Consider the following 27,555-nt stretch of genomic DNA (forward strand, 5'->3'; position numbering starts at 1 on the left):
ATTATCAGACTCAACAATCATAAAAGTATTCTGTCAAAGTGCCATAAAATTTTCTAATCTCTTACTCTCACAAAGCAGAAACACTTATCTCCTCATGGGTCAGTAAACAGTGTTTTCAGACCAGCCCTGATCCCTGAATCACACTTGGACTCACACCGGTCTTCTTACAAGGGGGCATGAGTAACACCTCGTGCTCATACAGCTTGCTCATACTTGGGCTAAACATGTTCTGGATACACATCATACTTTTCTACTCACACATAATTACTCATTCTTCTCACTTAGCCTGGAATGGTCTTTCTACCCCATCTCCAGCTACTAAAAATTCTATTTGGTCTTCAGGATGTATTGCAGATGCTATCTTTCTCATCAAATTTTTCATGCCCTCTCACCAATACCAACAGCAACTGGGTTTGAGCTTTCCCTCCTCTTTTTTGATATGTAGTCCCCCTCATACTATAATTTAAAAAGGTAATGTAGTGGCATTGTAAAGAGACTTGGGCTTTGAATCAAAGACTCAGTCCCCAGCTGGTTGACCTTGAACAAATTCTTAACTTCTCTGTTTCTTTATCTGAGAATATGTATGAGTATGGTACCTATCCCCAAAATCCCAAAATTTTTTTATAAGTTTTAAGTGAGAATAATCCATGGGAAGCACCTTGCGTAGTAACTGGCACATACGTAATAGCATGCCATTAATATATCTGCCATTATTATTTGTTCCTGATTGATCTCTCCCCACCCCCACCCCTTACCCTTAACTTACTAGATTAAGGGCAGGGTTGCTATCCCCTGTAGAAACCAGCGCAGTGCCTTGCTCAGAAAATAAGTTAAATGTTTGTGCCATTTAAGTGATGCAAACAAGCAGTGGAATAGAATCCAGAGAGCAAGAGATTACTGATAGTTGGAGAGCCAAGGGAGGTTGTATGGAAATGGTGGTATTTAAACTATACTTGGTGTAGGGGTCAGTATTCTGACCCTAACTGGTCCCTTACACGTGCCCACAGGTAGGGAACACTGACTGGTTGGCTGAGAGGAGATGTCACAGTGCACTGGAAAGTAGAGGAAGAAAGGCACCTGAGGTCAGGTTATAAAGGGCTTTAAAGGCCTCCTTGAGGTGTTGTACTTTCTCTTTTGGGCCTGCGCGAGCTCTGGAGTCCTGCTCCCTAAGGAGGGTGATTTTGAGGTGGCGAAAACTGGAGCCCAAAGACCTAAAGAGAAAACTAGGAAACTGACGAAATCCTGTTACCTAAAGCAGCATTTCCTAAACTATTCCTCTGAATATTGATGTTCCTCCTGGTGTTGATTAATGTTCTCCTCAGGCAGGGAGTTGTTTACTGGAAAAACAAGTTTGAGAATTGTGCTATGTCTGGCTCTTCCCTGGAGAATGACCATGCATCCTAACTATGATAATCCAGTACTCAAAAAGTCTTTTTAGACCTTTGTTGAATTAGTGTTTCCAAAACTAAACTGGCCATAGAAATTTTTTCATGAAATGATTATACACATCTCGCAAAACACAGTTTAAGAAACAGTGCAATCAGTAGTACCAAACCAAGGGTATTATAATGGAAGAACAAGTAAAATTTGGCTATTTCTCAGTGCATAACAGATCCTAGGACATTGGTGCAAAATCCTTGAGTGGGGATTTTGCAGGACCTCACCAGTTGCTTAGGTTCAGAATGCCCGGTTGTTGACATTCCCTCACATCTGTCTCTTCTGCCCATTGTGAGCATCTCCACAAATGTCCCCTGTTGCCATGCCTGCACTGGACACTTGGTGATTCCCAACCTCTGTGAATTACAACACTCTAATGGATATTTTTGTTGTTGTTCTTCCTCTATATTTTCTAAAGATTTGTTAATGCATTATGTTATATATGTAAATGAAAGTGAATGAAAATATGTTTGTTTAAATGACAACCCCTGAGAAATTTAGGATAACCCTTGACTGTGTCACAACCAGGGTTGGGATTCATTGGGTGCTCTGTCATACCATTTTTTTCCCTTCATTTTAACAGGATTAAAATTAGTAGTAGTATGGCTTTAAGTTTTCTTGCTGGATTATTTATGACTAAATCGACATAAATCTTTCATACTTTCAGAAATTAATTAAATTTCAAATCTTTATGGTACTACTTAGTCACTGTTTAACAGATTTTACTACATGTGCCATCAGTTAATTTTTAAAATGCAAGATGAGCTGATTATGTGCATGTTTGGCTCTTAATAGCTACTTAGCAATTTGAGGTAAATGATACCCATGTTCAGGAATAATTATGGAGTGCCGTACGTGGAGTGCTTAGAACCTGGCACGTCATCAATACTGGATAAAGTGATTGCTACTATTGTCATCGTCAGTGTTGAAGATTGGGGTTAGGTCCTGCCTGATTGTTACTTCCCAGTCTTCAAAATAGTTCGTACTCCACAACTGAAATCACAGGAGCATTTCGCCTAAACAAAAACTCAAGGAAGAATGACAATGTGTTAAGTTTCTGAGTGGTTGATGTAAATCATTTGACCACAATAAATTACATAAAAAGGTATTAAAATTCAAAATCTTTGCAGATTTAAATAATATACAACTACTTGTTTATATAATTATTTTATTCAACTTCTAGTTTAAGACACAGTGCCTTTTAAATGTTTTTGTATGATTACTCTTAAAACCTTCCATACAGTTCCATATTATAGAAAACATATATATTTATATACATTACTTTCGGTTTTAAAGTGCTTTTCGTAATTTTTTTTAATGCTTTTTAGAAGTCCAAATCTATAAATAACTCTTTTTTTGTGCTTCAACTCCTCCAGCTTACTGAAACAAATTCACGTATCAAGTGCTTGGACTCCATGTGCTGTTTCTCAGAAGGAGAAACAGCGTGTGCATCTGTTGGAAGAATGCTGGAACGAGTAATAGGAAGATGTAGTCCCACCCATGTCAGCAGGTGTGAAATTTCTCTGAGTAGCCTTTGCTGCAGATGAGTATCCTATAAACTGGAACTGCATCTCTAGATACTTAATCAATCAGCAGCTGGTTTTACCAACTGAAACAGAAAGTATGCTATTTATTGGCACTGTTTGATCATAGATTTTGCTGTGTGGCTTTGGGGTAGGGAGTTCTTTCACTAACAGAAAAAGAAAGCACTTTTGAAGAGACTTTTCATCTAATGAACAAAAAAAATGTTGCTTTACAGTCTTTCTAAAATATGAATAGGAGTGTGTACATGGTACTCTTACTTGGTCTTTATAACTTTCTTTTCTTAATTATACCTATACTACTTGTCTTGTTTCCTGTATTTTTGTTTGTTTGTTTTTTGTATTTACAAAATAATCTACACATAATAGTAAAATCAAAAGATTTTGCTGTTATTACTCTTCATGTATATTTTCTTGTCAGTCATTTGAGACTTGGAGGTACTTGTAAACACAAAAGGCTGTATTTCTGTTCTCCTTCCCCTTTTCTCTCTAATGAGGTTTTTAAATGAGTTTGATATTTAAGTCTTTACTTGGCATATGTGGTCTAATTAAAAATTTGTAAGTTAGAAAAGGCTATTTAAGTTATAGTTTAGAAGAACTTAGCATTTTTGTCCCTCCCTAAATCTGTTTCTTGAACTAGATTTATCACCTTTTGCTTTTGTAGATCATAACAAAAACATACCATTTTTGTAAACAGCACTTAAGTTTTTTTTAAAGTGATTCATTTATTCATACATTTCCCCAAGTGACATACTATTTAGGGGATATTAAGGAAAAGAAATCACTTTTTTCACACTTTGGTGTTCTTTAGATATATTCCCCAAATCAGAGCAACAATGCATTGGTGTACGTAAAGGGCCACAGGTGAGCAGGGATGGAGGGTGATTTCAGTGGTCACAGTGTGTCACATGAGTAGTAGTCACTTTCTACATGTGCCAAAAAACATTGGAAAGTACTCCAAGAGCAGGAGGGGAAGGGTGGAGGCACTACTCTTACCTGTTGACAAAAGAATTTTTCATGTTTGATTAGCTTTGTGTTTTATAAATGATAAGTATGATATCATTCATGTATCATAAAATTCAGGTAACTTTTACCAACAAACTTGTTAGTTCCCACTTTTCCTTTAGTTATGGCCAAGCTTTATGGTACAGTTGCATCAATAGCATTCTTATGTTAATATAACTTCTGGTTTCAATCCCCATTTATTGATTATAACATCATCAAAAATATTTCCATAGTGCTGTGATACCATTTTTGTAGAATTTTATTCCACATAAAAGAATTACCAGGATCATTTAAATGTATTGGGACTTATATGTTACGACTTACACAACTGTATTTTAAAACACATTATAAGAAAGGAGCTCTGTTATGCACCCAGGCTGAGTTTCCCAAAGGAAGTTCCATGAAGGACTTACTTTATGTAATTTTATTATTAAGACAGCTTTACTGCACAGACATAAGGTGGGAGTTAGACTAAGAGACTACTATAGAACTTATACAGAATTTTTAAAAGGTCTACTTAAGCAGAAAGTTCTCTTTAATGAGAGTCTACATCTTCACTATTAAAAAAAACTAGAATTAATTTTAAATGAACCAAAAAATACTTTTCTGCTTTATATATATTCCCATTTTCTTGATATCGGTTATTTAGGCATATAATTAGTATGCCCCCATTATTCTTTACATAGCCATTTTCATATGGCATTATATCCCTTTTGAACCTGCTCCAAGAATTACAGAATTATTTCATCATGTTCTCTTAAAGGTGGCTGTTAATCATCTGTACATCTTTTCACTTAAAATTGTACCTACCATATTCTTTTCTAAGACTTTATATTTTTATTTCCTAATAAAATGTTTAACAATAATAAATATCTTATTTGATAGACTATAAATACCTTCCTAGTTTTGCCCGACATGTCAAGTTATTATCAGTTGCTGGTGTCATTATCTTTTATCTTCAAATGAATAGCCTAAAAAGTCTTTTCAAATCTGTTCATTTTTTCTTAATGGATAGAAATCATATAATATGCAGAACCACTTGGTGCTTTTCAAAGGGCTATATGAAAATTGCCATAGATAATGAACATTTAAATTTTGAAATTCATTTTGATACATATGATCAAAATGAGTTTTTGTTCTTTATACATAATTATTATTAGTGAGATATGTTTTCAATTTGGAACAACCTCTATTCTATATTTCTATTTCATGTCTAATTTAAACAGTAGGACATGGCTAATTACTTCTATACAAGATGTAAAAGCCCTTGGATATTTGTTCCATTAACATATTAAACATAAGAAGTAATGGACATCACTTGAGAAATACAGCTAGTTCTCACATATGACAGGTTTCTCTGCTGATTAAACTTTTACCAACTAGGCACAGAATTCTACTTATTTTATTAATTGATGCTGTTATGCCATATTGCAAGCTCAGTTTCAAAAGTAGCATTGTGGTGCTATATAAAGGATATGCCATGCTGTACCGTAAAGGGAAGTTTTTCGGCAGTAAGTGATATTCTGTATTTTACCAACAGTTACTTTGTCCTAAATAAAACTATTTTCTAAATAGAAAGGAGTTTATCCTAAATAAAATGATTTTGTAGATAGAAAGGAGCTAATATGTAGTTCAGGTATCCAATGGTCTGTTAAATAAGATATTTACCGTGAATACCCATATGTGCTTTGAAAAGATAAAAAATGAAGGACACCCTATCTAATAAGGCTCTTCTTTGTAAGCAATGTTTGGAAAGAGGAAAAAATAATATAAAGTATTGGCAATTTGGGAGTAGGAATTTGACTCCAGTAATCGGGCTGTTGACAAAAAAGTGTTTTGTCAAGGTATCTGAGCATATTTTTTCTTGCACAATATTTTTACATATGTTCATAGTCTCATTTCATTCATTTTACAAATATTGAGTGCCTGCTGTGAATCAGGAACAGTTCTAGGTGCTAGAGAGACGGTAGTGAACAAGCCCTTCCTTTCAAACTAAAGAAGATAATTGGGTAAGGTTTTCTGGAAACTAGTAGAATTAGAGAATCTGTAAACTACTGGTATGGTTGTTACTTGTTTGTCTTCCTCTTTGCTAACTTTGTAAATTTTCTAGGTTCCAAACTTCATTATGACTCTGCTCACTTAATTGATTTAAACTTGAACTGCATACAGGGTCTCTAGGAAACAGCAGATATTTGACAAAAGTGAATTTGGGCTGTTTTAAATTCTAGTCTCTTCCTCTAATAGCTTTGTCTCAGGAAACTGGGAACCCTGGTAAAAATTACATAAAAATGTATTTACTAAGTGCTTTTAGTCATCTAAGAAAAACCGTCTTTGACTTGGTAATCCTAATACTGTCCTTGAAATAGGTTAGACTTTTTTAAGCATGGTAAGCTATTTTTGGTCTTGAGTTACTTTAAATTAATACAGCTTCAAATAAATTATGTAATAAATTGCTTATGGATCATATCATTCAGACAGTAGTGGACTTTTCCAGACCTCTAGAGAATTATTTGTTCCTAGTTAAGTGAAAACCCTAGTGATTTACCAGGTGTCTTTAATACCTATTGAATAAACCGTTTCCACATTCAAGCTACTTAATGCTAAAATCTTAAAAAAGAACTTATAACTTGAAAAGAGATACTAATAATATAATATGGACACACTACTATTTCATTCCAAAGCTTTTGGTAAGTGGGATTTTTGTTTTTTGCTTCTGTAATGTCAAAATACAGCCTACTTGCTTTTCAGTAAAATTGAATCTGCATAACTCTTAATAACATTTCTTATTGTTAAGATTTTAAGAGCCTCCCCTCATGCTTTATTTTACCTGTAGAAACTGTTTTAATACAAATGAATGTCTGAATTTTGGATAATATTTTTAGATGATGACTAGAGAGCATCATTTTTCCCAAGCTTTTGTATAATATAAATAGAATGTTCATTCAGTCCTAATGTGAAGAACTTTAGCATTTAAAAATGAGTCAATTGGTGATCATTTTAGTACTCAAATTGAATTTTGGTCCTAACATGTAGAGTAAATTTTTTTCTCACTTGAAACATAGGTCCTGGTGAGCCAAACTTTTCTTTTATTGTTACTTTAGATCATGGAGTGCATCGGATCCTTTCTATACCAACGACAGGAGCATCTTGACTCTCTCCACAATGGACTCATCTACTTGCTAAAGTGGCAGTAGTACTTTGTGGGAGCCATTTCAACTCCTTTTCTAAAACTCAGTGTGACCATCCTGGGAATGAGCACACTAGCTCTCCAGAATTACTTTCTGAAATCTCTGGAGTAGGTCTTAACTACTCAGAATTATAATCGCAAATAGAAAAAAAAAAACATTAACATGAATCTCTCTTTTAAATCTGAACATTTGAAATATGTGAGAATGTGTAAAGAAACATTTTCCATCTCTTCTATCTGGGTTGTCCCTTGTGCTTGTGGGACTCCTAATGGCATTTCGGCCTCTTGCTAAGGTCGCTATATTTTAACAGCAAGGTAGAAAAGGAAGAAAATTCCTAGTTAATTGTACTTTTTAGTATTAGCTTAGTTATTGAGTCTTCTATTTAAATCTGCTTCTGTAAATTATGCTGAAAAGTTTGCCTTGAAAACTCTATTTTTTTATTAGAGTTTTATTTGAAGCTTTTCATGGGAAAAGTTAATGTGAATAGTAAGAAATTTTGGTCCATCAGTGACCCATGTTATTAATTCATTAGTGCTTTCTAAATTCACAGAGCATATTAGGAGAATGCATTTCTAACCATTTTTTTACTGCACTATGTGGGTAGTAAATGTATACTAATACCAAACTTGCTCTAAATGTGCTGTAACACCACCAGTAAAATTAACCATATACATGCAAAGGGTATATCATATCTTATATATAAATCAGGAATCAAGTCCATTCACCAAATTTCAAATTGATATTTACTCTTGTGATGGAATATGAAGTGGGTAAATTAGATACCATTAGCATATTGTTATTTAATGTGTTTATCATTGGATCTTTTGCATGCTTTAATCTGGTTAATATATTTAAATTTGCTTTTTTCCCCCACTCTCTCCCTATGTGAAAGCTCTATTTATAGCATTTTATGACACTGTTGTAAAGTTCAGCTATATGAATAAAAAAGAAATTTGAATAGTATTTAAATACTGCAAATACTTTTAATTATACAGACCAAAATATTAGGGTAGTTAAACCAATAAAAAGAGAAGAACCTTTTTCTTTGGCTTAGAATTGCTCTACCTTTCAGTAAGCTAGATTTTAGAATAAAAAATTTCAGATAAGAATCCTGTTATTTTAGGTTAGTATATGTTATCTAAGTTACTTTAGACTACCACAGTAAACTGAAATTTGCCCAGTGCCCCCATTATTAGGCATATTTTCAGGCATGGCTGTGAAATGTAAGTTAAGGTCTAAAATGCTAGGTTTTAAGGGATAATGGCAGCAGTAAGTTAAGATGCTAGAATGATTAATCAGGTATGTATTGTATTACTCTAACTCACTGCACTTCAATACTTAATTTCTGTTATGAATTTATCATAGATTCAGTGTTGTCATTTGTTTTAACAAAAAGTAATGTTTTAAAATTTGGAAATAATTACTGGTTTAATAACTATTAGCCAGCTCTAAGCATATAATAATTATGTACCTATACATTTAAAATTGTGTGGATACAGTTAAATAAGGTTTGCCAAAATTTTCCCCTGGGAAGGTAATAATTCCTTTTCATAGATTTATTGTGCAACCTTCCACCCCTTTCCCATTTCATGAATATAAGACTTCTGGAATTGGGTCAGTAGGGAAAGAATGGTAGAGTCAAGAATTAAGACTTCACCTTGGTTCACTATTTTCTTGCTAATACAATGTTTGTGTGTTACAATAATGCAAGGACTTTAGGTTATAATTTCAGCCTAAATACTAACTTTCAAAAATAGCCCCTCTTTAACTCAGATATTCCAAATTGGGTTTAGGAATATACTGTTATTCTGAAGATACATTAAAAGGATAATAAAAGGTACCAGTGAACACTTATCATTTCATGTTCCAAAACTGGAAATACTGCAGAAAATATTTAGTGAGTAGTTCAGCAGAGGATAATTTGGATTTGCGTCTTCTTAGAATGTCTTATAAAATGTTCATATAGCAAAATAATGTTCAGTAGGCCATCATTACATCTACCCTACAGTGTTGATTTGCCATCAGTTAAACTGACTACTGACACTAGAGAAGGACTACAAACCCATCAAGCCGCCTCTGACCACCTGCAGCAGGCAGGTCAGCTGGCCTCTATGGTGCTTAAGGTGTGACTGATGTAATTTCCTGCATTCACTATTTGAAGTTATTTAAGATATTTATAATTTTAAAAAGTAAATGTCAGCCACTGCTAGGCTCATCCAATTCTGTTGTTCAAAACCTATTCCATGTAAGGAAAATTATCTTATAAGGAAAGAGTTTACTTCTATTTATTTAAGAAAGTAAGTGTCAACTACAAGCTTTCCATGGTTTTCTAATGCAAATATTCATATTGTAAAATTATTAGTGCATAACTGGTAATCATAGAAAGTTCCCTCTTGGCACATTTTTTTAAAGCTTTTTGGAAGGTACGATGTTGATAATTAACTTATCTGCCAAAACCAGAGTAAGATGCTACACATGTTATTGCTAGTTAATTAAAGGCCTCAAATCTGCCTCACTTGCCTGCGTTTGCCTAGCCTGAAGGCTGTAGCCCTAAAGATAGTAGCAAGCACCAAGTCAGTTCCCAGAATTGCCCATCAGCTGCTGTAGGTGACTCAGCACCGTGCCTCAGCTTTAGCAAGCATCAGGCCCAACCCAGGAGTAAAGTGTGGGTCAGGAAAACTACAGTGGACTAGGCTTGCTGTGGGTGAGGCAAAGGGAGAGAATAAAACAGATTGAATTTCTTTTAACTTGAGGCTTAATTTCCATAATGTCCAAAGGCTTCCCAGACCTGATCCAAACTCTGGCACTGTCCTGAACAGGAGATTAAACAGGCAAATCACCCTCTTAGGAAATACTTTGACTCAGACCACAGTTACTTCTACTGCATAAGATTGTGAAATTGGGCTTGTGCGATAAGCTTGAGACTCCTGACAGGCAAGGCCATTAAAAAGTTGGCAATTAATACCTAAAGTTCTTTAAAGATGCTGCTCTCTGAACAGTTATTGTGAGCTGAGGAAAAAGGGGAAATCACCTATGTTTATGTTTCTCTTGTAAAGGTCAATTTGGCGGTATGATATACGCAGGTATTAATTTAAAAACACACCAAAGAGTTATGTAAAACATGTTTTATTAATTTTGGTCCCCCTTTAGAGACATTTTTATTTCTATCTAGAAATGAGTCATCTATTTTCATAAAGGTAGAACATTATTAAAGTGCTGCTTATGTTCAAGATAACTTGAATGGTTTTCTTATAAAAATAGAGCATTACTAATGATATGTTTGTAATAGTGGTGATGGATTTTTGTGAGGAATTAATAGCTGAAAATAATGGTAGCAACACTTACTTTAAACTTTTGGACCTCAGACACTGTGGCTGTCTAATTCTTTAAAAATTCTCTGCATTGTCAGTAAGTGTAGTATACTTATTGTACAGCTCTCAGTAATTTTTTAAAGTTTATGAAATTATATTAAATAAAATTTTTCCTATATAATTACAGGTGTTTTTCCATTATTTAAGCATTTTAAACCTCTCTCTGCTCATCACAACCAGCACTGCCAAATTTGTTTTAAGTTAAATATTACTACATTTACACTCCTTTATAGCACAGGAATGCCATTATGCCTTCTACTTACTGCAGTTTTCAAAAATCTAGAAGTTCTTTCGTTACCCAGGTTTTATAGATAGCAGTGTAGCTCCTGAAAAGTGTCAAATAGAAATCTACCATCTATAATGACCAACACACTTCAACCAGAAATGGCATCATTCACAAAAAGCTAGTCAGTATGAATTTGGAAATGTCTTGGTCCGTAGAAAACATGTACTTTCTTTAAAATATAACTGATGTGATGTATACTCATATACTCTAACCTCCTAGTGACAATCATTATCCTAATGCTTTATCAGTTGCCAGTTAAAACACACACAGTTGTTTAGGTTTATTAAAAAGGTAAGCTGGTTGTCTGTGCCCAAGTGTTCATATTTGCAAAGGATCACAATGTGTGATACATGTAACGTATTTTTATTTCTGAAGTGAAATAGGAATATAATCCTGGACAGGTTAATTTAGACATCTGTTTTTATTTAAAAAGGAGTTTAAGGTTTGGACTAATTTTAGGGTAACTTCAGTCTTTTAATTGTAGAACATGATGAATCATGTTCTTAATGAATTACAAATTTAGAACAAAAAAATAAAACTTTATGAACAGCATTTTACTAGAAAATTCAGTGAGTTCAAAATCAGTTTTATTTTGAATAGCTGACTTAAAAGATAAAGCTATTATAAATGGAGGTAAGTGCACATGCCTCTGTGAGACACTCTTTATGGTTGGAAATGGCAGGGGACCCTTTGGTAATTCAGATTTTTTTAATACTTTATTTTTAAAGGTAAAATGGTTTGTGTTCAACTAAAATTTGTAGACAGTGAAGTGCTTAAGTTTTACGATTACATGCTATCACTTTGGACAAATCAATACATTTGTGTAATTCTTACCACAATCCAAATAAACTTTCCATCATCCCAGAAAGTTCCCTTGTGTACTTTCCAGGGAATTGCTTTCTTCCTTTTTGCCTTTGGCAACCATTTTACTGTTTTCTATTGTCATAGATTAGTTTCACCTGTTCATGAATTTTGTGTAAATGTAATTACACAGTGTATTCACTTTTGTGTCTGGCTTTGTTTTGCTCAAATGTCTGAATGTCTGAAATTCATCCATGTTGTTGAATGTATCCAGTTTCTTTTTCCTACTCAGTAGTGTTCCATTTCATGAAAATCCCACAATTTATCCTTTCTCTTGGTTATGGACATTTGAGTTATTTACTGTTTGGGGTTATTATAAAGTTATTATGAACATTCATAGTTACTGTGCACATTGTAGACATGTTTCCATTTCTCTTAGAAAATAACTAGTAGAATTGCTGGGTCATGAAGTAGATTTATACTCCTAAAAAGTTTTCCAGGGATTGTATGTGCCATTTTATGTGCATTTGTGTGCAATTATGAGAGTTCCAGTTCTATTATATCTCATCATGATTTTAATTTGCATAATGACTAATAATGGTTAACTCCTTTTCATATGCTTATTGGCAGTTTATCTATCTTTCCTATTTTTCTGATAATGTCTGTCAAGTCTCTGGCCATTTTTTCATTAGGCTGCTTGTCTCATTACAAAATGCTTAGAATCCTTTATATAAGGATGTCAGTCCTTTGTCAGATTTATGTATTGTAGCATTTTCCCCCCGTTTGTGGCTGGCCTGTGTATTTTCTTAGTAGTGACTTTAGGGAGCAGAAGTGCTTTATTTTGAAGTCCAATATTTTTTCTTTATGGTTATATGCATTTTGTGTCTTGTCAACCCCAATGTCATGAATGTTTTCTTCTGAAAGCATTTGCAGTCTTTTATGTTTAAGTCTATGATCCTTCTCAATCTCATTTATATGTATGGTGTAAGGCAAGGATTGAGGATCATCCTCCTACCCCCATAAAGATATCTGGTCTAGCTCCATTTGTTTAAAATAGTCTCTATATCCACCAAATTTATTGGGTGTCCTTGTTTAAAATTAATTGACCATATAAATATGGGTATATTTCTGGACTCTATTGTATCCATTTATCCTTACACCAGGAGCACACTGTCCTGATTACTACAGCTTTATACATAGCCTTGAAATCAGGTAGTATAAGTCTTCCAACTGTTGTCAAGATTGTTTTGGCTATCCAGGGTCGTTTGCATTTCCATATAAATTTTTGAATCAGCTGATCAATTGACTGAAAAAAAAAAAGTCCTGATATGATTTTGGTTTGGATTGCTCTGAATATGTAGATCAGAAATTTAGAAATTTGGAAACAACTGAAATCTTAACAATATCGGGTCTTCTAATCCATGAGCATGATATATCTCTCCATCTATTTTAGGTCTGCTTTAATTTCTCTGATAGGAATGTTTTATAGTCTTCAGTGTAAACATCTGGCAAACCTTTGTTAAAACCATTAAAATTTTTACAGTTTTTAATGCTATGGTAAGTGCAATTGTTTATTAACTTACTTTTCAATTACTCATCACTAACCTACAGAAATGGAATTTTGTACTTTTAATTTAGTGACCTTTATAACCTGTGACCTTGATAAATTCATTCAGTTCTTTTTTTTTCACCTTTATGTAGAAGCTTTTCACTTTTTACCTACACAATCATGTCATCTGAGAATGAGAACAGCTTCAGTATTTTTATCCAATCTTCATGCCTTTTATCTCTTGTTTTGCCTTACTGCCCTGGCTAGAACTTCCTGTACAATGGTAAATAGGCATGTTGAGAACCATGAATTAAGGTATTGAATTTTGTAAATGCTTTTTCTCCATTTATCAAATCAAGAAGATAAGATTTTTTTATGTTTTAGTTTGGTCGTATGGTTAATTATCTTCATTAATTCTCAAATATTAAATCAACTTTACATACCTGAAAGAAATCTCACATTGTAATTATGTGTTATCCTTTTATATATTGCTATTTGATATGCTAATACTGTGTCAGGGACTTTTGTATCTGTGCTTCTGAAGGATATAGGTCTGTAATTTCATTTTCTTAAAATGTCCTTGTCAGGTTTTGTTGTTAAAGTTATGCTGGCCTCATAAAATATTTGGAAAATGTTCCCTCCTCTCATCTTTTTTGGAAAAGTTTGTGCAAGGTTGGTATTACTTCTTTTAATATTTTGAAGAATTCACCATTGCATCTTTGAGCCTAGAGTTTTTTTTTATTTGTGGGGATATATAGTATCAGAAATTCAATTTCTGAAGCAGATGAAGCATTTTCAAATTTTCTGTTTCTTCTGTCAAACTTGGTAAATTGTGTCTTTTAAGGAATTTGTCCATTTCATGTAATTGCCAATATTTTCTACATAGAGTTGTTAAGAATATTCTGATTATCTTTATAATAACTATGGGATCTGCAATTAAGTTCCTGCTTCCCTTTTTTATATTGGTAGCTTTTTTCTTCACTTTTAACTTGATCAGTAATGCTAGGGGTTTAATCAATTTCATTAATCTTTTCAAAGAACCAGCTTTTGGCTTTGTTTCATGTATTTGTTTTGTATTTTACTGCCATATGCTCTCATTGTTATTCCTTCTATTTTGGTTTTAATTTGCTCTTTTATGGTTTTGAGGCTTAGATAATTAAAGCTATACATTTCCTTTAGTGCGCTGCTTTAGATACATCCCACAGATTTTGTCTTATTTTTATTGTCATTCAAATCAGAATATTTTCCTTTATGATTTCTTCTTTGATCCCTAGATTATTTAGAGTGTTTCATTTGATTTCTAAATATTTGGAGGATATACTTTTTTTCCCTTTACCTTCCCTTCACTTTTTTCTCATAGTGTCACTCAGGATTTCCAATACTTAATGTTAAACATTTGCGTTGACAATGGATATCCTGATCTTGTTTCTTATCTTAAAGGCTGTATCTAAGGTTTATCCATTTAGTGTGATGTATACTGTACTATTGGTGTATACATACCAAATTAAGAATATTCCCTTCTACTCCTAATTTGCTAAGTTAATTATAGATATTGTAAAATGATTGTTCTGCTTTAACTAAAATTATATAATTTTTTATCCTTTATTAATGTGGAGAAGTATATTGATGGAGTCTTCTGGTGTTGAACCATCCTTGCATTACTGGCACAAATCCTGCTTTTTCATAATGCATTATTGTTAGTGCTATGTTGGATTTATTTAACTATTCTTTTATTTAGGATTTTGCATCTATGTTCATAAACAAAATGGGCCTGTACTTTTCTTATATTCTCTTGGTTTTTTTTCTTCTTTTGGAGTCGGTATTACACTAGTCTCATAAAATGAGCTAGGAAAGCTTCCCACTTCCCTGTTTTCTGGTTTATGGAAAAACTTGCATAAAACAGAATTAGCTATTTTGAAAGTTTGGTAGAATTTACCTTAAAGCCATTTGGGCCTGCAGCTTCTTGAGAGGAGGAAGTCTTTTGTTACCATTTCTAATTTTTTTTTACACAGTTTATTAGTCTATTCTACTTACTCCTGTACATTTTATATGTTTCTAGGAATTTATCCACTTTATCAAAATTTTCCACTTTAATCCATTAGTCTTTTATTATATTATCTCCATGCCTGGAATTTCTCCTTTCTTAATTTTGCCATGCATTCTTTTTGTTTTTTCTTTATTGAGGTATAATTTGACATATAACAGTATATTAATTTTAAGTATACAACATGATTCAATATTTGTATGTATTGCAAAAGAGTTAATAATATAGTTAACATTCATCACCATAGTTAGAAAATTTTTTCCTTGTGATAGCAATTTTTAAGATCTACTTTCAACTTTTAAATATGCAGTACAGTATTAACTGTAATCAACATGCTACACATTATATCCCCATGACTTACTTATTCTATAACTGAACTTTTGTACCTTTAGATTCTCCCTTCATCTGTTTAACCCACTCTTCACCCTGTCTTTGTCAGCCACCAATCTGTTCTTTAATCTTAGGAGTTGGCTATTTAAATTTTTTTTCTTTAGATTTCACATATAAGTTAGATCGTATGGTATTTGTCTTTATGTCTCTCTTATTTCATTTATCATAGTACCCTCAAAGTCCATCCTTGTTGTTCCAAATGGCAGGGTTTCCCTTTTAATGGCTGAATAATATTCCTTTGTATGTATGATATATTTATATACCACATTTTCTTCATTTGTCCATTAATGAGCATTTAAGTTATTTCATATCTTGGATTTTACAAATAATGCTGCAGTGAACATAAGGACACATATCCTTTTGAGTCAGCATTTTCATTTTCTTCAGGAAAATACCCAAACAGAATTGCTGAGTCATTTGGTACTTTAATTTTTTGAGGAACCTCCATACTGTTTTCCATATACCAATTTACTACACCAATTTACATTCCCACCAACAGTGCACAAAGGTTCCCATTTCTCCACATTCTCCCCAACACTTTTTTTTTTAATGATGACCATAATAACAGATACTAGGTGACATTTCTTTGTAGTTTTGATTGGCATTTTCCTTATAATTAGTGAGGTTGAGCACCTTCTTATGTACTTATTGGCCATCTGGTCATCTTAATTGGAAAAATGTCTGTGCTGATCCTCTGTCCATTTTTTATTCAGATGGTTTGGGTTTTTATTTTTTTGGATGCTTTTTTTATTATTAAGGTATCTTTGATAGACAATCTTATGAAGGTTTCACATGAACAACATTGTAGTTACTACATTCACCCCTATTATCAATTCCCCCCCACCACATACCCTGTTACAGTCACTGTCCATGCTATAGAGTCACTACGTGTCTTCTCCGTGCTATATTGCCTTCTCCATGCACCCCCCTACATTATGTGTGCTAATCATAATGCCCCTTATTCCCCTTCTAGCTCCCTTCCTGCCCACCCTCCCCCACCCCCTTTCCCTTTGGTAACCACTAGTCCCTTCTTGGAGTCTGAGTCTGCTGCTGTTTTGTTCCTTCAGTTTTTGCTTTCTTGTTATACTCCACAAATGAGTGAAATCCTTTGGTACTTTCTCCACCTGGCTTATTTCACTGAACATAATACCCTCTAGCTCCATCCATGTTGTTGAAAATGGTAGGATTTGTTTTCTTCTTATGGCTGAATAATATTCCATTGTGTGTATGTACCACATCTTCTTTATCCATTCATCTACTGATGGACACTTAGGTTGTGTCTATATCTTAGCTATTGTAAATAGTGCTGTGATATACAGGGGTACATGTGTCTTTTTGAATCTGTGATCTTGTTTTCTTTGGGTAAATTCCTAGGAGTGGAATTTCAGAGTCAAATGGTGGGTCTTTTATTTTTGCTATTGAGTTGTATGTTCTTTATGTATTTTTGGATATCAATCTTTGATGAGAAATGTGATTTCCAAATATGCTGCTTTTTCATTTTGTTGGTGTCTGTGGAGAAGCTAAGTTTGATGTAGTCCCACTTGTTTCTTTTTGCTTTTGTTGTCCTTGATTTTTATGTCAAATCCAAGGGAAAAAAATTAATGACAAAACTATATCACTGGGCTGTCTGTTTCTTCTATGAGTTTTATGGCTTCAGGTCTTAATATTCAAGTCTTTATCCCATTTTGAGTTAGCTTTTGTATATGGTATAAGATAGTAGTACAATTTCCCCCAAGCCACTGATTAAGCATCTGTCCTTTCCTATGGTATATCCTTAGTTGTTTAGTCATAAATTATTGATTAGATAAGCATGGGCTTATTTCTATACTCTGTTCCATTTCATTGATTCCATGCCATTTTGATTACTATAGCTTTACAATACACAGTTGACCCTTGAACAACACAGGGATGAGAAGTACACACCCCCCACAGTCAAAAATACAAATTAACTTTAGATTCCTCAAAATTTTAATTATTAGTAGCCTACTGTTCACCAGTAGCATCACTGATTAGAGTTGATTAACACATACTTTTTATATTATATATTGTTTACATACTGTGAATGGTAACATGTACAACTCTGAGTTTTAACTTCTTACAATAGATTTGTATATATTTGATCATAGTAAATGATAAAACAGACTAGTATTTACATATATTTTGGACACTAATGACTACCTTTTTCTTAGTTTTTTTTATATTTCTAGGCTACACAGTTACATGTTTTTCAAATTGTCACAAATCTACAAAATTTTTAAATATACTTAGTGAAAATAATCTGCATATAAATGTACCCACACCAGGTCAACTGTAGTTTGAGGTCAGGAAACATAATGCCTCTATCTTTGTTGTACTTTTTCAAGATTGCGTTAGCTTTTTTTTTTTTTTGGTAGTTGCACAAAAATTTTAGGATTATTTATTCTTTTTCTGTGAAAAGTTCCATTAGAATTTTAATGGTGATTACGTTTAATCTGCATACTGCTTTGGGTAATATGGACATTTTAACTATTAATTGTTCCATTCATGAGCATGGAATATCTTTCCATATATTTGTGTCTTCAGTTTCTTTCATCAGTATCTTAGTTTTCAGTCTTTCACCCTCTCAATTAAATTTATTCCTAGATATTTTATTTTTTTAATGCAATTATAAATTGTATAGTTTTCTCAATTTCTCCATCCAATAGGTCATTATTAGTATAGCAACATGCAAGATTTTGTCTATAACTTAGTTTTTTCTTTTTTGGTATCAATATACACTTATATGAACAACATTGAAGTACTAGATTCTCCCCATTATCAAGTCCCCACCAGATACTCCATTACAGTCACTGTCCATCAGCCAAGTAAGATGCTATAGAATCACTACTTGTCTTCTCTATGCTATACTGCCTTCCCATGCCCCACTCCAAATTATGTGTGCTAATCATAATGCCCCTTTTTCCCCTTATCCCTCCCTTCCCACCCATCCTCCCCAGTCCCATTTCGTTTGGTAACTGTTAGTCCATTCTTGGTTTCTTTGATTCTGCTGCTGTTTTGTTCCTTCAGTTTTTGCTTTGTTCTTATACTCCACAGATGAGTGAAATCATATATTTGTCTTTCTCCGCCTGGCTTATTTCACTGAGCATAATACCCTCTAGCTCCATCCATGTTGTTACAAATGGTAGGATTTGTTTTCTTCTTATGGCTGAATAATATTCCATTGTGTATATGTACCACCTCTTCTTTATTCATTCATCTAGTGATGAACACTTAGCTTCCATTTCTTGGCTATTGTAAATACTGCTGTGATAAACATAGGGGTACATATGTTTTTTTCAAACTGGGCTGCTGCATTCTTAGGGTAAATTCCTAGGAGTGGAATTCCTGAGTCAAATGGTATTTCTATTTTTAGTTTTTTGAGGAACCTCCATACTGCTTTCCACAAAAGTTGAACTAATTTATATTCCCACCAGCAGTGTAGAAGGGTTCCCCTTTCTCCACACCCTCACCAGCATTTCTTGTTCTTTGTGTTTTGGATGTTGGCCATCCTAATTTGTGTGAGGTAATATCTCACTGTGGTTTTAATTTGCATTTCTCTGATGATTAGCGATGTGGAGCACCTTTTCATGTGCTTGTTGGCCATCTGAATTTCTACTTTGGAGAACTGTCTGTCCAAATCTTCTGCCCATTTTTTAACTGCATTATTTGCTTTTTGTTTCCTGAGCTGCATGAGCTCTTTGTATATTTTGAATGTCAAACCCTTATCAAATATATCATTTATGAATATATTCTCCCATACTGTTGGATGCCTTTTTGTTCTACTGATGGTGTCCTTTGCTGTACAGAAGCTTTTTAGTTTGGTATAGTCCCACTTGTTCATTTTTGCTTTTGTTTCCCTTGCCCAAGGAGATATGTTTATGAAGAAGTTGCTCATGTTTATATTCGAGAGTTTTGCGTGTATTTTCTTCTAAGAGTTTTATGGTTTCATGACTTACATTCAGGTCTTTGATCCATTTCAAGTTTACTTTTGTGGAAGGAGTTAGACAGTAATCCAGTTTCATTCTCTTAAAGGTAGATGTCCAGTTTTGCCAAGACCAGCTGTTGAAGAGGCTGTCATTTCCCCATTGTATATCCATGGCTCCTTTATCGTATATTAATTGACCATATATGCTTGGGTTAATCTCCGAACTCTCTATTTTGTTCCTCTGGTCTATGGGTCTGTTCTTGTGCCAGTAAAAAACTGTCTTCATTACTGTAGCTTTGTAGTAGAGCTTGAAGTTGGGAAGCGAGATCCCCCCTGCTTTATTCTTCCTTCTCAGGATTGCTTTGGCTATTCGGGGTCTTTTGTGGTTCCATATGAATTTTAGAACTATTTGTTCCAGTTCGTTGAAGAATGCTGTCAGTATTTTGATAGGGATTCCATTGAATCTGTAGATTGCTTTATGGAGAATGGCCATTTTTACAATATTAATTCTTCCTACCCAAGAGCATGGGATGAATTTCCATTTACTAGTATCCTCTTTAATTTCTCTTATGGGTGTCTTGTAGTTTTCATGGTATAGTCTTTCACTTCCTTGGTTAGGTTTATTCCTAGGTATTAAATTCTTTTTGATGCAATTGTGAATGGAATTGTTTTCCTGATATCTGCTAGTTCATCATTCATGTATAGAAATGCAACAGATTTCTGTATATTAATTTTGTATCCTTCAACTTTGCTGAATTCAGATATTAGTTCTAGTAGTATTGGAGTAGACTCTTTAGGGTTTTTTATGTACAATATCATGTTATCTGCAATCAGTGACAGTTTAACTTCTTCCTAACCAGTTTGGATGCCTTTTATTTCTTTGTATTGTCTGATTGCCATGGCCAGGACCTCCAGTACTATGTTGAATAAAAGTGGGGAGAGTGGGCATTCTTGTCTTTTTCCCAATTTTAGAGGAAAAGCTTTCAGCTTCTCACTGTTAAGTATGATTTTGGCTGTGGGTTTGTCATGTATGGCCTTTATTACGTTGAGGTACTTGCCCTCTGTACCCATTTTGTTGAGAGTTTTTATCATGAATGGATGTGAATTTTGTCAAATGCTTTTTCAGCATCTATCAAAATGTTCATATGGCTTCTGTCCTTCTTTTTGTTGATGTAGTGATGTTAATGGATTTTCAAATGTTGTACCATCCTTCCATCTCTGGGATGAGTCCCACTTGATCATGGTGTATGATCCTCTTGATGTATTTTTTAGTTCAGTTTGCTTATATTTTGTTGAGTATTTTTGCATGTATGTTCATCAGGGATGTTGGTCTGTAATTTTCTTTTTTGTGGTGTCTTTGTCTGGTTTTGTTATTAGAGTGATGCTGGCTTCATAGAATGAGTTTGGAAGTATTTTCTCCTCCTCTATTTTTTGGAAAACTTTTAGGAGAATGGGTATTATGTCTTCTCTAAATGTCTGATAAAATTCTGCAGTGAATCCATCTGGTCCAGGGATTTCTTCTTGGGTAGTTTTTTTATTACTGACTCAATTTCATTGCTGGTCATTGGTCTATTTAGATTTTCTGTTTCTTCCTGGGTCAGTCTTGGAAGATTGTATTTTTCTATAAAGTTGTCCATTTCTTCTAGGTTATCCAGTTTGTTAGCATATAGATTTTCATAGTATTCTCTGGTAATTCTTTGTATTTCTGTGCTGTCCATCGTGATTTTTCCTTTCTCGTTTCTGATTCTGTTTATGTGTGTAGATTCTCTTTTTCTCTTAATAAGTCCAGCTAGGGGTTTATCTATTTTGTTTATTTTCTCAAAGAACCAGCTCATGGTTTCATTAATTTTTTCTATTATTCTATTATTCTCAATTTTATTTATTTCTTCTCTGATCTTTATCATGTCCCTCCTTCTGCTGACTTGGGGCTTCATTTGTTCTTCTTTTTCCAGTTTCAATAACTGTGAATTTAGACTATTTATTTGGGATTGTTCTTCCTTCTTTAAATAGGCCTGGATTGGACCTGCCTTCCCTGCATCCCACAGAAGTTGGGGCATTGTGCTGTTGTTTTCATTTGTCTCCATATATTGCTTGATCTCTGTTTTAATTTGGTCATTGATCCACTGATTATTAGGAGCATGTTGTTAAGCCTCCATGTGTTTGTGAGCCTTTCTGTTTTCTTTGTACAATTTATTCCTAGTTTTATACCCTTATGATCTGAGAAGTTGATTGGTAGAATTTCAGTCTTTTTGAATTTACTGAGGCTCTTTTTGTGGCCTAGAATGTGGTCTATTCTGGAAAATGTTCCATGTGCACTTAAAAACAGTGTGTATCCTGCTGCTTTTGGGTGTAGAGTTCTGTAGATGTCTATTAGGTTCATCTTTTCTAATGTGTTGTTCAGTGCCTCTGATACTTATTTTCTGTCTTTTTGATCTCTCCTTTGGAGTGAGTGGAGTGTTGAAGTCTCCTAAAATGAATGCATTGCATTCTATTTCCCCTTTTAATTCTGTTAGTATGTGTTTCACATATGTCGGTGCTCCTGTGTTGGGTTCCTAGATATTTATAATGGTTATATCCTCTTGTTGGATTGACCTCTTTATTATAAGTAATGTCCTTTGTCTCTTGTTACTTTCTGTGTTTTGAAGTCTATTTTGTCTGATACAAGTACTGCAACTTCTGCTTTTTTCTCTCTAGTAGTTGCATGAAATATCTTTTTCCATCCCTTCACTTTTAGTCTGTATATGTCTTTGGGTTTGAAGTGAGTCTCTTGTAGGCAGCATATAGATGGGTCTTGTTTTTTCATCTATTCAGTGACTCTGTGTCTTTTGATTGGTGCATTCAGACCATTTACATTTAGGGTGATTATCGATAGGTATTGCCATTGCAGACTTTAGATTCATGGTTACTAACGGTTCAAAGGTATCTTTCTTACTATCTAAGAGTCTAACAACTCACTTAGTATGCTATTACAAACACAATCTAAAAGTTCTTTTTTTTTTCTCCCCTCCTTTTTTTCCTCCTCCATTCTTTATGTATTATCATTTTTGATACTTTTTGTCTCTCTTTTTATTACCTCTGGTGACAGCTATTTAACCTTAGGAACACTTCCATCTACAGCAGCCCCTCCAAAATACAGTGTAGATAGAGATGGTTTGTGGGAGCTAAATTCTCTCAACTTTTCCTTATCTGTAAATTGTTTAATCCCTCCTTCAAATTTAAATGATAATCTTTCTGGATAAAGTATTCTTGATTTGAGGCCCTTCTGCTACATGGCATTAAATATATCATGCCCCTCCTGTAAGGTTTCTGCTGAGAAGTCTGAAGATAGCGTGATCCATTTTTGTTTGTATGTGATCTTATTTCTCTCTCTGGCTGCTTTTAATAGCCTGTCCTTATTCTTGATCTTTGCCATTTTAATTATAATATGTCATGTTGTTGTCCTCCTTGGGTCCTTTGTGTTGGGAGATCTGTGCATTCCATGGCCTGAGAGACTATCTCCCTTCCCAGACTGGGGAAGTTTTCAGCAATTACTTCCTCAAAGACACTTTCTATCTCTTTTTCTCTCTCTTCTTCTTTTGGTACCCCTATCATATGAATATTGTTCCATTTGGATTGGTCACAGAGTTCTCTCAATATTCTTTCATTCTTACAGATCCTTTTTTCTCTCTGTGCCTCAGCTTCTTTGTATTCCTCTTCTCTAATTTCTGTTTCATTTATCTTCTCCTCCACCATATCTAATCTGCTTTTAATATCCTCCATTGTGTTCTTCAGTGATTGGATCTCCACCCTGAATTCGTTCCTGAATTCTTGAATATTTTTCTGTACCTCCATGAGCATGTTAATAATTTTTATTTTGAAATCTCAAGAAGATTCATGAGGTCAATTTCATCTGAATCTTTCTCAGGTGTATTCATAATTTTGCTTTGAACCAGGTTTCTTTGACATTTTATAATTTGTCATGCCCTGTAGTGCCCAGCAGCTCTACTCTGGAGTTGCTCAGCCCCTGAGGCAATATTGGGGGTCACAGGGGAGCAGTGTTGGTGCTTTGGGGGAGTAAAGCGCTGTTTCCTGCTTCCCGGCTTGTATGCCTGTCTCTACTGCCAGAACTAGTGGGCGGAACACACAGGTGTAAACCTCTGTGCTTTGTGTTTGTAGCTTCCGTAGGTGAGGCTTCCCTCTGGCTGGCCTGACGCCACAGCAGAGCTTGCCAGTTTGCGAGCCTGAGCCAGGTACAGGCTAGCCAGGAGGAAGACACAGTAGGCTGTGTATCACAGTGGGAGGCCTTGGAGCTGCGTAGCCAGCCAGGGATATCGAGTACCTGAAGATCATTAAGCTCCCATCCTGCTGGGTAGAGTGCAACTGGACAATTTTGTCTACCTGTCCTTTCTCCTGAGCAGTTAGCTCTGTGCAATCCTTGCCCCTTAACAGCCCTCTCACTTTTAGGAAGTCTCCAACTGACCACCCAGATAAGCTGGTTATGAATCCCTGTTTTCCACAGGCAGCTGGAATCTCTGTCTCTCCAGGTGTTCTACCTGTCTTGACTTTCCAACTGCACTAAATCACCACAGCACCATGCAATGTAGGTTCATGCTCCCAGAGCAGATCTCTGGGCCTAGGTGTTCTGTAGTCCCAGGCCTCCACTCCCTCCCTGCTCTGTTTCTCTTCCTCCCTCCGGTGAGCTGTGGTGAGGGAACAGCTTGGGCCCCACCGGGTGACAGCTTTGGTACATTACCCTGTTCCATAAGGTCTGCTCTTTTCTCCAGGTGTATGCAGTCTGCTGCAGCCTTCTTTCCTTTTCTCTTTCAGGATTGGTTTTATTAAGTTATATTTTCATATTATATGTGGTTTTAGGAGGAGGACTCTGTCTCGCCTCTCGCACCGCCATCTTTAATCCCTTCCTGTCTATAACTTTGTATCCTGCAACTTTACTGAATTTATTAGGTTTGACAATTTTTGGGTAGAGTCTTTAGGGTTTTGATACATAATATGTTGTCTGCAAATAGCAAGTTTTACTTCTGTTCTGATTTGGATGTGTTAACTTTATGTTGCCTAATTGGTCTGGCTAAGACTTCCAGTACTATTTTGAATAAAGTGCCCTAAGTGGGCATCCTTGTCTTGTTCTTGATCTTCAAGGAAAAAGCTTTCCAAATTTCAGTGTTGCATATGTTAACTGTGGGATAGTAATATATGGTCTGTATTATGGTTACGTATGTCAGTATGTTCTCTCTGTACCCACTTTGTTGAGACTTTTTATCATAAATGGATGCTGAATTTTGTCAAATGCTTTTTCTGCATCTGTTGAGATCATATAATTTTTACCCTTCATTTTGATAATGTTGGTGTATCACCTTGATTGATTTGTGGATGTTGAACCATCCTTGCATCCCTGGAATAAATCCTACTTGATCTTGGTATATGATCCTCTTAATGTTTTCTTGAATTCAGTTTGCTAATGTTTTGTTGAGGATTTTTGCATCTATGTTCATCAGAGATATTGGCCTGTTGTTTTCTTGCAGTGTCCTTGTCTGACTTTGGTATCAGTGTACTGCTGGCCTTCTAAAAAGACTTGGGAAGTGTTTCCTCCTCTTCTGTTTTTTTAACAGAAGGGTTGATACTCATTCTTCTTTAAATGTTTGGTAGAATTTACCAATGAAACCATCTAATCCTAGAATTTTTATCTGTTGGGAGGTTTTTTAATTACTGATTCAGTCTCCCTACTAGTAATCACTGTATTAATGTTCTGTTTTTTCCTGATCCAGTCTCAGTAGGTTGTGTCTCTAGGAGTTTACTCATTTCTTCTAAATTATCCAGTTTGTTGTTGCATTCTCTATAGTCTCTTGTGATCCTTTATATTTTTGTGGTATCAGTTGTGATGTCTCTTCCATTTCTGATTTTAAGTCCTCTCTTTCTTGGTCAATCTAGCCAAAGGTTTGTCAATTTTGATTGCATTTACCTTTTGTGTTGTCCTTCTAGTCTCTATTTCATTTATGACTGCGCAGATCTTTCTTCCTTCTGTCTCCTAACTGGGGATTCATTTCTTTCTTCCTATTTCCTTGAGGTGTAAAGTTAGGGTATTTGAGATTTTTCTTGTTAATGTAGGCAGTTATCACTATGAACTGTCCTATTAGAACTGACTTCCCATGAATTTTGGTAAGTTGTATTTCCATTTTCATTTGTCTCCAGGTACTTTTTTGACATTTACTTGACCCTTTTGTTGTTCAGTACCATGTTGTTTAATCTCCACATGTTTGTGAATTTTCCAGTTTTCTTATTGATTTCTAATTTGATACCATTGTGGTTGGAAATGAAGCTTGATATGATGTCTTACTAAATTTATTAAGACATTTTATGGCCTAACATACGGTGTATCCTGAAGGATGTTTCATGGGCACTTGAGAAGAATGGGTATTCTGTTCCTCTTGGATGAAATATCCAGTATATATCTGTTAAGTCCATCTTGTCTGATGTGTAGCTTAAGATCAATGCTGCTTTCTTGCTTTTCTGTCTGGATGATCTATCCACTGATGAAAGTAGAATATTAAAATCCCCAGTATTATACTTCTGGCTATTTCTCCCATTAGGTCTCTTAATATTTTTTATATAGTTAGGTGCTCCTACACTATGTGCTTATTTACAAATACATCCTTTTATTGGATTGACCTCCCTCCCCTCCTTTATCATTATGTAATGCCCTTCTCTGTCTCTTATTACAATATTTATCTTAAGGTCTATTTTGTTTGATATAAATGCAGCTATCCCCAGCTTTCATTTGGTTTCCATTGAGTATTTATTTTACCATTTTTCACTTTCAGTCTGTTTTTATATTTGAAGTGAGTTTCTTGGGAGCATATGGATGGGTCTTGTTTTGTCTTTTGATTGGGGGATTTAGTCCATTTATATGTTAATTATTGATAGGTATGTACTTATAGCCTTTTTGTGAATTGTTTATATCCCTCTGTGTATCTATAATAGGTTTTTGCTTTACGGGTAACGAGACTTTTATATAACAAGTTATAGCAGTCTAAGTTGATAAGTGAGTGCTTCTAAAGTGTACATTTTTACTTTGTTTTTTTATATTTTACATATTTTATATCTTGATCCCTTAACCAATTGTTATAATTATTTTACTACTTTTGTCTTTAAACCTTCATAGTAGCTTTATAAGTGATTAGTCTTTAGGGTAATTAAGCTTTCATTAATTTAAATAATTAAGCTTCATCAGTATAAAGTTCACAGTCTGTTGGCATAGGCTTACTAGAAAACAGAACTAATCATAGGATGTAAATTTCCCCTCCACATCTTACCACCACATTACCAAAAAAATGCTGGAGATTTTTTAAAAATTAACAAATGTTAGTTTGATGCAGAATGCCTTTGGTTGGTAGGCTTATTAGGATAAAAAAGGATCCCCAAGCTAAAGGATATATCAATAGAATCCTCAAAAAGCAAAGAGAACAAGAAAGAAATATATGATATCCTAAGTCTGTGGGACAACTAAAAAAGTATGACGTTACAGGTAATGGGTATACCAAAGAAAAGAAAGGACGAGAATAAATATTTGAAACAATGACAGATTTCCCCCAAATTAATGACGTCTCATATCCAGAAGCTGAGAACACCAAACAAAATAAATGCTAGAAAAACTACACCTCAGCATATCATTTTCAAACTACAGAAAACCAAAGATAAAAAAAAATCCTGAAAGTAGCCAAATGTACGTAAACACCTTAACTATAGAGGAACAAAGATAAGAATCTTATCCAAATTCTCAGGAACCATACAAGCAAGAAGAAAGTGGAGTCAACTGAAGTGTTGAGTGGGAAAAAAAATCAACCTAGAATTCTGTACTCTGCGAAACTATCCTTCAAACATGAAGAAATAGACTTTCACAGGAAAAAAAAATCAATAATCTTGCCAGGAGATTTGCTATGCAAGAAATGGAAATGTTAAAAGGACTACTTTAAGCAGAGCTGAGTGTCTGACCTATATTTTTCTTCTTT

The 27,555-nt window shown here is 34.4% G+C and overlaps 1 protein-coding gene across 7 annotated transcripts in view; it reads left to right on the top strand.

Annotated features, from left to right (window-relative positions):
* Nucleotides 1-27,555, top strand: part of ATP11B (ATPase phospholipid transporting 11B (putative)) — a 164,937-nt gene extending 137,382 nt beyond the window's left edge. For 2 of the 7 annotated variants that reach the window (XM_057500345.1, XM_057500371.1), the window contains exons 29-30: nucleotides 2,814-2,947; nucleotides 27,328-27,555. In XM_057500345.1, coding sequence (XP_057356328.1) covers nucleotides 2,814-2,947; nucleotides 27,328-27,505 — 312 coding nt within the window. In that variant the 3' untranslated portion in view covers nucleotides 27,506-27,555. Of the gene's footprint in view, nucleotides 1-2,813; nucleotides 2,951-7,084; nucleotides 10,664-27,327 lie in introns of those variants that run through there. The other 5 variants (XM_036926688.2, XM_036926687.2, XM_057500354.1 and 2 more) reach the window with 4 other exon arrangements.

This window comes from Manis pentadactyla, chromosome 1, assembly GCF_030020395.1.
Source record: "Manis pentadactyla isolate mManPen7 chromosome 1, mManPen7.hap1, whole genome shotgun sequence".
Lineage (NCBI taxonomy): Eukaryota > Metazoa > Chordata > Mammalia > Pholidota > Manidae > Manis > Manis pentadactyla.